Raw genomic sequence first — 12382 nt, 5'->3', positions numbered from 1 at the left:
GAAACACACAGTCCAGTCTTTCTTAAATAAAAAGCTAACAGTTCTTCTTCTTCTTTTTTTTTTGGTTTTTCATATTTTGGTTTTTCTTTTTTTGGTTTTTTGAAACAGGGTTTCTCTGTATAGCCCTGGCTGTCCTGGCACTCACTTCTTAGAGCAGGCTGGCCTCGAACTCAGAAATCTGCCTGTCTCTGCTCCCAAGTGCTGGGATTAAAGGCATGCACCACCATGCCAGGCAAAGCTAAGAGTTCTTACTTCCACCTAGTATTTCCTTCTTGAATCATGAATTGCTTCAGCATCTCCTTACCCCGTGAAACTAAATTAGGAAAAAAACCAGAAGAGGCAGTTATTATCTTGTTCCATACTCTAAGCCAAAGGTGACCGTCATATGCCCTTTATGTAACTGGCAACAGCATTTGCAATTTTTATGGAGCAGGGAAAAGAGAAAGGCTGTTTATCAAACAAAAGGATGCATCCATGAAAGCCATCTTCCACATGGTACCAGGTTACAGGGACGCCTTGGTCTTCTAAGCGCTTCTTGTAGAGCAAGGCATCATCTCGCAGGGGGTCATTCTCACAGGACACTAGGAATGCTTCTGGAAGCTGAGCAATGATCTTGTCATCTACTAGGAGAGGTGAGACCTCTGAACCTGAATTATGTCTGATTTCCATAAAGGCAGCCTCATCGAAAGGTCTTGAAAACTCAGGCAGGAGGCTTTTATTCTTGAACCTTCTAGGGATGTTATCAGAGCTGAGCCATTTCCTATACTTCTCCCAGGTGTCTGGATGCATATAAGTACCATTAAACAGTGCATCTTTCCAAGATAAGTCAATATCCAGGTATTTACACACAGCTATCGTGAGTATGTCTCTGGTGAGGAATGGGACATTTTGGTTTTGCTGATGTGATGGTAAACGGAAATTGATCGCCTGCATAATTGGAGTAATGAGCACCTGAGCACAGATGTGGGGGAGATTTTGGAAGCTGACCAATGCCTGGGTAATTACAGCCACAGCCCCACCTCCAATACTTTCTCCACAGGCTACCACCCGGGAGGGGTCTACCCCATAGGTCATTAGATTCTTCAAGAAGTGAATGGAGGCATTTAGGCAATCCTTAGAAATACAAGGGTAATGGTGGTCAGGAAGCTTGCGGTACCTAAGAGGAAACAAACAAACTCAAGACAGCAATATAAATATGGATCACTGGAGGCCATTTGAACAGCATCCTCTACTCTTATTAGAAAAAGAACCTGATTAAATCCTCAGAATGACCCCAGTAAGTAAAGATCTATTCTCATTTTCCTATGTGGACATGAGGATCCCATCAGAGTTAGAAAGGACAGATTTTCCATTCCAATGCACATTATGATTCCCATAGATGAGTAAGCCCCACAAAGGATCAGGCAAGCTCAAAGCTGTTGCCTTAGGAAACAGAACAACCAACAAAGATTCAGAAATGGTGACTGGAGCTCTGCTGGTTCCAGTGGGACAAGTGAGGGGTTTTAGCTCTCCCTGCTGTATCAAGCATCCACTGAGCATTGCCAAAACCACTGTTCTTTAATTTTTACATCAATGTTATATTAATAACGTTAGTTATACTAATAACTAATATCATGATGTCTTAACGTAAATGAACCTTCTAATCTTCATTTTCCTGGGAATAAATGTCATTGTTAAGGGACAGACAATTAGACTCCCTAATTGAAAATTCTTAGAGTTTTCTCCAGTACACTGGCTGATTTAAGAAAATGACTACTACTCACTCATCTGGACTATTCTTGTGTAGCTCCAGTAACTTTGAAGAACATACATACCTAGAGGAAGCAACAAGCTACACAACTGCAGCTACGAGATTAGACACTCTAGTTCTTGCAGTTGCAGTTGGAAGCAACCTATCCACTATTTCAAACATCTTTCACCAGATACTCCCTATCACTGTCCCACCAAGACCCTGGTAGCCTGGAAGATGTAATGTTGAAATAAGCTAAGAGGGACAATGATACTATTCTCATGAATGCAATGATCTAGTTACAGGAAGAAAGAACTGATGGCAATGTTGACCACAGGACTGGAAGAACTGGAGCAGGTTCAGAGGTGAGAGAGCGCCATATGGTGACACCATGTAGTGCAATGGTGGCAGAAGCACAAAGACCAATGGGCACCTTGGTAGTGGGAATTGCTAGCTCTTGGAGGAAGCTAGAAATCTTAACACAAAAACTGCAAAGTAGTCTTAAAGCATCAAAAGTGAAGCTTTAAGAATCGCAACAGATAACAGAAGCAAAGGCACATTGGCAACAATAGCAGCTCTTGAAGACAATAATAGATAGAGAAGACAGGCAGCAGTGGCCATAGTGTGGGCAATTAGAACAACAGAAGCAAGAACCAGTGCCATAAGCGTCAAGGCTTTTAGACACCCTAGAACATGGGTGTTGTCAAGGCGTGGGGGTAGAGGTGATTTCACACATATACACAGGAGCTGTACCACTACGCATCATTGGGTTAAAGATCCCATTGACAGAAGGAAGCTTCAGGACAACAAACACAGAGGTGGTGCCTGTTGTGGCTTCTAGTTCTCTACTGTCACCAGTTACTTCAGATGCTAAGGACTATGATGCCATAAATAACCAGTTGGAAGAATTGCTCACCTACACCCAATTTCCACCCTGGTGGAAGAAAAAAAACTCCAGAGAGATGATTGATGTCACGACTGTGTGTCAACAGAGTTTCAGAGACTTCATTTAGACTCATGGGTTGTTGCATCCAGGAAAGGAAGGTCAGGAGGGGAGAGAAAATAAGAAAGGGGAAATTAGGAGGAAGGACAGTGAAGAGTGGGCAAGAAGGAGCTAAGGATGGAGGGAGGAGGGGGTAAGAGGGAAGGCTAGGGATAAATGGCTGCTAGTTACAGCAGCATAACACACAGCAGCCCTCTGGTAGTCCCAAAACACTTCTCTAGCTGAGCATCTCCACTTGCTATTCTAGTACATCTTCTCTGGCCCATGAATCAGAACTCTAAGTATCTGGAATTCCCCACTGATGAATTTCCTTTGAGATTTCAGATCAGGTGTTTGCACACTCCTCTCCAGTTCCATTGAGGGAATCTCAGAGATGTGGGTTCCCATATTAGAAGTTATGTGGGTTCCCATATTAGAAGTTCAGACACCATAGGAAGTTCAGAGGAGAGATGGTCTCTGAAGTCTGAAAAGGTGTTACTAGATCTCCCTATGCCATCAGAGAGGAACAGAGTCTAAGAGATTTGCTCTAGCCACCCATTCTGAGAGATGTCAGGGTATGAAAGGACAACTGAAGTGGTAGCTATTCAAGTAGCAGAATCTAGCAGTGTGGTTTTCAAGTTTTCTCATTTAGTTCTTTAAACTGTATTTGTTCTCAAACAATGATAAATATTCATCTCTGTCTTCCATCCTTTCAAAGAGGCCTTTATTTTCAAAAGACCAGAGTTGGGTATTAAGTTATGTTCTACATTCTTTCAAAGTGGTTTCTACACAGTGGATATTTTATTGTTGCAACAAATAGCAGAACCATCAAGCAACAATAATCATGACTTCAATTTACCTTGACCATTTCTCAAGTCTAATTGCATCACTGTTTCCAAAGGCAACATAACCCAACCAATTGAAGAGATAAGTTGATTTCAATATTGGTCAGTTATTCTTTTCTGTATTTCTAACTCCTGTCCATCTCTGAGTGTCTGATAAAGTATTCTTTTGACTTTAATGAATTTAGCCTCAGAAAGAAGACATACTGTCACTTTTGATTTTAAAATACTACCTGGGTTCCTTTCCATCCTGGTATGCCCTTCCTGGTTCTTTACAGTGTCGATCTATATTATTCCCTAGGAGCTCAGAACTTTGAATTTTTACATTCCATCTGTTACAGTATACTGATGTACTTCCCAGGAATGGGTATATTTCAAGACTTCTAAGTATATTTTAAGACTTTGTTTTGAAAGTGGGGTGGACATGTTCAGGGAAACATTTACAAGAGAGTATATGACGTCAGGACCTTTTTCTGTGGTCTAGAGTCACCCAAATCTGTACCCCCAAATTCACACCCACATATATAAACCACCAATTGTCTCAGGCCACTCACCCCACTGATAGCACCACTGAATCCGTCTGCTGAGCCAGGAAGCTGCACAGATTGTGGTAACAGTCTAGAAGAGGAACCTAGGTGTTAAGCAGTGTGACAAGATCCCAGCATTTCCCACTTTAGTCCCAGAAATGGCAGCTGTCATGGTGGACATGGTAATAATGTCATTTGTATTTTGCTATTTTTTATTCTTTTGAGGGAACCTTGGCCAGTTCTGCTGGACAAGGATAGATATCATCCCCAAATTCCTGAATATCAAGATTTGGTTGGAATTTACGGTTTACTTTCTATAGCATTGAATTTTAAACAGTGTGTAAACCAGGGACTTTTGGATGATTGGATCTGATATGGGCATTTCTATCGTGGTATGTTTGCAGTTCCACACCTGGATTATTAATATGTTCATAGGTTTGCATTTATAAGGAGATAAATGATGACATTTAGTAGTAGACTGGTCCATTAAAATTAGTGCAAAGCTCATTTTGGTTCAATTTAGGACTTTGTTTGAGAGATTGATCAGAAACACTGAATAACTCTTTGTTCCATTCCTGTGATACCCATATTTGAAACCACCTCCTCATTTTTGTTCTCCTGCATGTTCTAGCCTCCTCCTTTGATATGTAGACCCCTAAATTTATGGACTCTGTGTGTATGTGTGTGTGTTGGTGTGTGTGTGTGTGTGTGTGTGTTCTGGTGTGTCCTATATTCCTGTAGAGATTCTGTGGTTAACTAGATATTTAGAAAATATCTCTTGCGCCATTGCTGCTTAAGATGTGGAAATAGCACTATCCTGCAATAGAGGATTACAGCTCAGAGAAGGGGGTCTTAGGGGCTGATGACAGGGAAGAAAGAAAAAGGACAAAGAGTTCCTGGAAAAGGGTGGCTACCACAGACAAAATTGACTTATAGGTAACTTATGAATTATAGAAGGCATCTTGGTAACATCTTCAGAACTTCTATGGTGACCTCAATCACCAGAAGGTATGAAGTAACCCTCATCCTCAAAGTGATATCTTTTGAGTTTGTACAAACAACAAGCACAGAAAAACATGTGAGCAACCCAGGATGCTTGCTGTGTTGAGAAGTTCACAGGCTGCAACACAGCAAGTTTAAGGGAAGACAAAGTGCCTAGGTGGGCTCTATGCTCAGGTATGTAATGGAAGCTAACAGATACCAATGGCAAGTACTGGATCATTCTTGTAGGGAAAGATGATGAAACTAAAGTATAATAACTAGAATGGGGTTTTAGAACAGTGGTCAGGCTGAGCTGAAGGAAGCATACAGACTTGAAGTCATTATGGGGCAGATAGGAATGACCAGTGCAATGAGTGGAAAGTAAAGGGAGATGTCACAGTACTGGGAGAATCACAGTGGACAATGCTGCCCAAACCTAGACTGATTGATATATTATATAGGAAACATTGCCATGGAGGCTTCAATCTCACTGAGTGATATGATTTCCAAGATGTCAATCCATTCCTTAAAAGTTCCAACTTCTCTCTAGCTGCGTATGTAGCAGAAGATGGACTAGTAGGCTATCATCAGGAAGAGAGGCCCCTTGGCCTTGCAAACTTTATATGCCTCAGTACAGAGGAACACCAGGACCAAGAAGTGAGAGTGGGTGGGTAGAGGAGTGGGTGGGGGAGGGTATGGGGGACTTTTGGGATAACATTTGAAATGTAAATGAAGAAAATACCTAATTAAAAAAAAGTTCCAACTTCTATTTGCTTTGACTTCCCCCAAAGAGGTCCTCGTAAAAATGTATGAAAGACTTTCTCTGTCATGAAGACCTCCCTTTCCCACCCAGCACAGAAAGTACTCACCCAGGCTGCCACATATGGCTCCCCCTCCATGGTAGAAAATAATGCCTCGCCGGCCTTCTGAGGACACTGCCTTAGGCTGGAATAGTCTCACAGGGATTGTCCCAAAATGCATGTTGGTTACCACCAAGTTATGGTTCTTCTTTATGACTATTAAGTCCTGGAAAACCTGAATAAATCTGACCATGGAGCAAATTTTCATCTTCTCTAATATATTTCCCTGTAGGAGTTAAAAAAAAAGAAGGAAGACATAATGATGATGATGACGATGATGATGATGAAGGAGGAGGAGAAAGAAAAAGAGAAGGGGGAGATGGGAAGAACAAGGTGGTGGAAAGGAAGAAGAAGAAAATTGAGGCACAGGAGACTATAAGGTAGGCTTGTACATGCTGCAGCCACTTAGCATTGCTAAAATTAGTTGACTGTTTCTTGACTCCTGCATATATGATGCACTGGTGTCTACAACTGGCTGCGGATTCTGCTTAGAAAAAAAGGGGATTTTTCAGAGCTTCTACCCCAAATATCCAGATTAGATAATGATGTGGACCCAATTTGATTGTCTCAACCAAAATCCATGTTATTGTGTTGATATGGCCTGTTCACAAGACAAATATATAAATGGCATAGGATGGAAGACCCAAATATACCTTTGCATAATCACAGCCATCTGAGTTTCAGCAAGGGTGACTAAAAGAGGAAAGGAAAGCCTCTTCAACAAATGGCTCTGGAAAAACTAAGTATCTCCATGTTCATAAATGGTCCTACATCCCTATATAAAAACAGATCCAAAAGGATCAAACATTGTACTATAATATCTGAAATTCTAAAAATGTTAGATTAAACAATGGGGGGGAAAACTTTAAGACATAGGCATATGTAAAGACTTCTTGCATAAACCTCCATTCTATCTGGATATAAGGACAAACACTGACAAATGGAATGAAAAGGCTTTCATACACAAAGGAAACTGTTTTAACTGACTGAAAACAGTCTGTAGAATGGAAAAATTTTGCTGGTGATGCCTCAAAGATAATTAAATGTCTAGTGTGTGTGTGTGAGAGAGAGAGAGAGAGAGAGAGAGAGAGAGAGAGAGAGATCATCTATATCAAGAAAGTAAGTCATCCAAACAGTAAAATGAATAGATCACACAAGACAAAGTACAAATGGCCAATAAACATATTGTCTTCTTTTTCTTTTGTGGCTGTGATAAACAACTTGGCCACAACCAATTTGATAGAGAAAAGGGTTTATTTGGCTTACAAGTTACAATTCATCATCAAGAAAAACCAAGCAACCAACAGGATAATTGACATAGTTCACCGGCTTGCCCCCCTTGCTTGCTCAGCTACCTACTCAGAAACAGTCTCACATGGGCCTTCCCATGTTTTTAAAAAAGGCAAGTCTTTGTTATTGGATCACCAGGGAAAATTATATACTTCTAATATAAAAAATAAAGCATCTCATGGGGGAGAGAGGCACCAGGGTCTGACACTATTACTGCTGCTGTGGTGTGCTTACAGTCAGGAGCCTAGTATGGCTGTCCTCTGAGAGGCCCAACCAGCAGCTGATTGAGACAGATGCAGATACTTACACCTAACCATTAGACTGAAATTATGGACTGCTATGGTTGAATTAGGCTCCCCTGGTTGAGATAGTTCCTCTGGAGGAGGCTCCTAGGATGTGAGTTCTTGATTAAGAAACTAGAAAGAGCTTATATCTGGTCTGGAACAAAGCAGACATAAACTAAAGGCTGAGGCAATCACAAGGTAACTGAAAAACACTGTACATCATTATTGTGGAGATTCACTGAGTGAGTGTTATCTATGGAAGTGAGCCAGGGAAGAGGTGAAGGATCAGGAAGAACTTCCCTCAGAGAAGGAAGTTACTGATGAGACCCAGCAGAACAGGCCCCAGGCATAGGAGAAATGAATTTGGTTTTAGTTCAAGGTTCAGTGGGTTGACCCATTGTTCTATGAAAGAACTCCCCAAAGAGGTTTTCCTGTTTGAGTTTTAGGAGAGAGAAAGAGTTTAGCCTACAAGCCTCACCTGCCTCCCATCAAGAGTGTATGATCTGCTGAGCCAGGCTAGACCTTTGTCAACTTAGCTCTCAACCCCCACAAATTTCAAGGCAGCCCTTAATAGTGCAGGTTGGTTCCAACCCTGCTCCCTCAAGAGAAGACTGACTATACCTCTTATTCAAGCAGCTTCCCCCCTTTCCCCTGGGAGCTTTTCTTACCTGCTCTTGGGTGGATGGGCCCAAACTGTCACCCTTTGTAATGATAGCTGTGTATTCCTTACGTACGCTCACTATACTTGTCTGACTTTCTTAGAAATTGCCTAAGACTTCACTGTTAACATATGATCACCCATACTACCCAATGAGGCATCTGATAGCAAAGATAACAACTTCCTCCTCTCTCAGCCTCCACCTCTAGATTAACAAAAATATTTGTTTGGGAATATTGTAGAGCATATGGTGTTAAACTAAGAATCACATTCTAAAAGGCCATTAGATACATCAGAGAATTACACTGTTTTGTGTGGGCTTTTTTTTTATAGATGATGTTCACATTTTCCACAATTGTGAACTAGGTGTGATGCTGTAGAAAATAAACTACAGGTTGGAAAGAGTGTGGTGTTTCTGGTAAATTTGGCTCTTCTAGGGCTCTAAACTATCCTGTAGTTCTACACAGTCCATGGGCTTGAAACAGTTTGACCTTTAGGAAAGTACTTGCACATAAAGGTGAATTTAGGGTTGAGGCCAGAATCTTTCAATTATTGTATTGAACAAGGCTTGCTCACTCCACTAGGTGTGGTCCATTGTGGAGAAAAATCCAACAGCACAGGGACACATTATATTTTAAAGTCACATATGAAACCTATTATTCTTTGTCATATGCTATGTAATAGCCTTGACCTCACAAGACAGATAATGTTGCCTGCCTTGAAGAGGGAGACTCTGACATACATAGAGATTAATCACAGGGTTCTTGCAGTCAATGAGATTAGAACAGAGATGCTTAGCAGACAGCTTGGCTGCAGCTTCTTTTTACCCCTCTCTTCTCCATCTCTCTTCTCCACTATAGCTGCCATCTGAAGTAATCACTTATGAACTGTGACCACTACAGGCCTTCAGCCAAGATAGAGACATTGCATTCTTCAAACTGTTTACTTCCCACACAAAGCCAAACTTTCTTTCAAAATCTACTCTACCTGAGGATAGACTATGGTTCCTATGCCCAGTCAGCAACAAAGGAAAGTGCAGATTCCAGCCACCCAAGGCAATCGTGCTAAATGATGGATACATGCATCAACATGTAGATTTTACCTGCAAAGGGATCCTGCTGAGAAATAGTCAGTGGTTCCCAGATTTTCATAAGTATGCAACAAAACACCTAGAAGCAAGTGAGTAGAAGGCAGTAGGGGGCTGCTGCAGAAAATGTCAGACACGCTGAGCCATGGATCTATCTTGAGGTGAAACTGGCTGAAATAATTTTTCTGTCCTCAGAAATAGAGTCTAGATAATGAGTAGTGATGCTGGCTTTCAATCTCAGCCCTCACATGGTGGGAACCAAAAGATAACCACTTCAACATCATGAGACATTTATCTCAAAACTTTAAGTACAAAGGAAGTGCTGGGGGTATAGCTAAATACAGTGTTGACCTAGTGTGCAAGGTCTAGTCTGATCCTCAGAACCACACTAATCAAGCATGATTTTGTACAACTCTAACCACAGCATTTGGGAGATAAGAGTTCTAATCTCAGCACTAGGAAGATAGCAGGTGGACAATCAGGAGCTTCAGGTCATTTCTGGATACATAGTGAATTCAATGCCAGACTAAACTCCACAATATACTGTCTTTTAAAAGTAAGAACAAAGACAGGAGGAAGGCAGGGAGGGAAGAGAGAGGGTACAAGGGATAGATAGAAACAAACACAATATTTCCATGTTTCTAAGATACAATAATGTAGTCACTCACACCTGTAGGGAATCTAGTTATGGGAGGATAAAAGAAGGGAACACTACAGAGATGAGTACTGAAAACCATAATGCCCCCAAGAGCAGACTCACCAGAGTAATTATGTACAGCATTAAACAATGCAGAAGTCTGAACTTGACAGGATGCTTCAAGGCAGAGGGAATTTCCACAGTGAGAAAGTGCTGAATGACAGCCCATATGAAGACTCCCAGATAAAAAGTAGACAGGCTCACTAGCAGCACCAGCCACAGGACAGCCATGGCACTGAGCCTCTGAAAAACTGCTGTCTGAGGTCTTGAGAAGGTACTGCCCTGAAGATATTCCTTGAGAACAACTGACCCAGTTTTATGACCTGCCACCTCCACTCCCTTCTTTCAGACTGCACCTGACTCAGTGGCCTGATCTAGCCTCTGAAATAACCACACAAATCAACAGGAGCCAGAGGAACCTGCTCCCCAAGGAACAAATAGATTAGGAAAGCCATCACAGATGATCAAAGTTGGGGATTTTTGTTTGTTTGTTTGTGTTTTGTTTTATGGAGGTTGTTGTTGATGATGATGATGGTGATGATGATGCTAATCACTACTACTACTTTAATTTTTTGCAGTCCAGTCATTACTCCCCTCCCTGTCCACTCTCCCACATTCCTTCATTCCATTCCTGCTCCTCCCTGTCTCCAAGAGGTTGACTCCCATGGCCAAGCACCCCCTCTCCCTGGGACCTCAAGTCTTTAGAGTTAAGCTTGTCTTCTCCCACAGAGGCCAGACCGGTCAGTCCTCAGCTGTGTATGTGTTGAAGGCCTCAGATCAGCTTGTGTAGGCTGCATGGTTGGTGGGTCAGTGTCTGAGAGATCTCAGGGGTCCTGGTTAGTTGAGGCTGCTGGTTTTCCTTTGTGGCCACTATCCTCATCAGCTTCTTCCAGCCTTTCTCTAATTCAGCCATGGGGCTCCCTGACTTCAGTCTAATGGTTGGCTGTAATTATCTGCATCTGTCTCAGTCAGCTGCTTGTTGGGCCTCTCAGACCACCAGTAATAGTATCAGGTTTTGGAGCTTCCCCTTGAGATGGATCCTTAGTTAGGCCAGTCACTGGACCACCTTTCCTTCAGTCTCATCTCCATTTTTTGTCACTGCTGTTCTTTTTGACAGGTACAATTCTGAGTAGAGCTTTTGACAGTGGGATGGCAACCCCATCCCTCCACTTGATATCCTGTCTTTACTGGAGGTGCACTCTACTAGTTCCCTTTCCCCACTGATGTGCATTTCATCTAAGGTCCCTCCCTTTATGTCCTGAGAGCCTCTCACCTCCCAGAGTTCTGGTAATTTCTAGAGGGTGCCCCCATCTTCCACCTCCTGAGGTTGCATATTTCCATTCATTCTGCTGGTACTTAGGGCTTCTCTCCTTCTCAGGATTCCAAAGAAGAACCCCATATGAGCCTTTGCAGCATCCATCGGCTGGGGCACAAAGGGAGAGGTCTTACATGAGCGTAAACCCCTGTAGTCTGACCCTTCACTGAATACCAAGAGGCATGAACCCCTTCTGCACCAGTTTGGTTAAGAAATATGAACCCATCCTATTTGGAGCTACTTTCTTAACTGCCATCAGAAACCAGTCTTTTTTCACTTCTATTTGGCCTTTTCTTGGCTCTTTTCTCTCTGAGTGTATAAGGTAGAGGAGCTCAGGAATGGGTGACCTGTTTCCAAGCCAAACCCATGTGTAGCTGCAGGTCCTAGGGATACAGACACTTGAGCAGCAGCATAGGGTCCAATGCATAGATTTTTGTACAGGCTAAATATTCTAAGGCCAGGAATATTTTGATAGGAAAAGCACATAGATGATTATTTCCATGTGTTTGCTTAATTGCCATTTAAAAGCATATGACAGTGCTGACACAGTAAGTTAAAGCACTTGTCATCAAGCATAATGATCTGAGTTAAATCCCCAGGACCTATATGATAGAGGGAGAAAACTCTACTACCATATGTTGTCATCTGACTTACACACACACATACATAACATTACATGTGTGTGCCTATACAATGAGAGATACAATATAAATGAAGTGGTGTAATAAAAATTTAAGCACATAATATATAATTTACTGTCAGAACCATTTCTAAGTATATGTCACAGCAGAGTTAACTGAATGTGTCACATACAATAGATCTCTTACAACAATGAACTTACATCCTTGGACTCACCCACTTCCCAAACAACCACAGTTCCTCTCTGTAAGAGTCTTGCTATGTTAGATACCTCCATAGATGGGACTATTTGATGTCTGGATTTTTGTAACTACCTTGGTCTACATAGCATATTGTCCTCAAATTTATCAATACTTTAGCAGACAAGACTTTTTCTTTTAAAGTAAGATATCTATATATATAAATATATAGATATATAGATATGTGTGTGTGTGCATGTATGTATGTGTATATACTTGCCACATCTCCTTTATTGATTTTTTTTAAATTTT

At 41.7% G+C, this 12382-nt stretch overlaps 1 protein-coding gene across 1 annotated transcript; it reads right to left on the bottom strand.

The window, feature by feature from the left end:
- Positions 1-381: 381 nt before the first annotated feature.
- On the bottom strand, positions 382-10168 carry LOC110293613 (arylacetamide deacetylase-like 4). The gene is made up of 4 exons (XM_021161492.2): positions 10001-10168; positions 5931-6147; positions 4108-4171; positions 382-1156 (listed from the first exon to the last, which is right to left on the bottom strand). The coding sequence occupies exons 1-4, from the start codon at positions 10166-10168 to the stop codon at positions 382-384; spliced, it is 1224 nt and encodes a 407-aa protein (XP_021017151.1).
- Between the last annotated feature and the right edge of the window lie 2214 nt (positions 10169-12382).

The sequence above is a fragment of the Mus caroli genome, unplaced genomic scaffold (assembly GCF_978045245.1).
Source record: "Mus caroli unplaced genomic scaffold, Mus_caroli_1 scaffold_6, whole genome shotgun sequence".
In the NCBI taxonomy this organism is placed as follows: domain Eukaryota; kingdom Metazoa; phylum Chordata; class Mammalia; order Rodentia; family Muridae; genus Mus; species Mus caroli.
This window is presented reverse-complemented; position numbering and strand designations above follow the sequence as displayed.

Excerpts from the sequence above, each read along its gene's own strand:
- LOC110293613 (XM_021161492.2), bottom strand. The coding sequence starts at position 10,168 with ATGGCTGTCCTGTGGCTGGTGCTGCTAGTGAGCCTGTCTACTTTTTAT. Across the intron at positions 6,148-10,000 it reads TGCTGTACATAATTACTCTG|GGAAATATATTAGAGAAGAT; the intron begins GTGAGTCTGCTC and ends TAACTCCTACAG. Across the intron at positions 1,157-4,107 it reads TCAGTGGTGCTATCAGTGGG|GTACCGCAAGCTTCCTGACC; the intron begins GTGAGTGGCCTG and ends GTTTCCTCTTAG.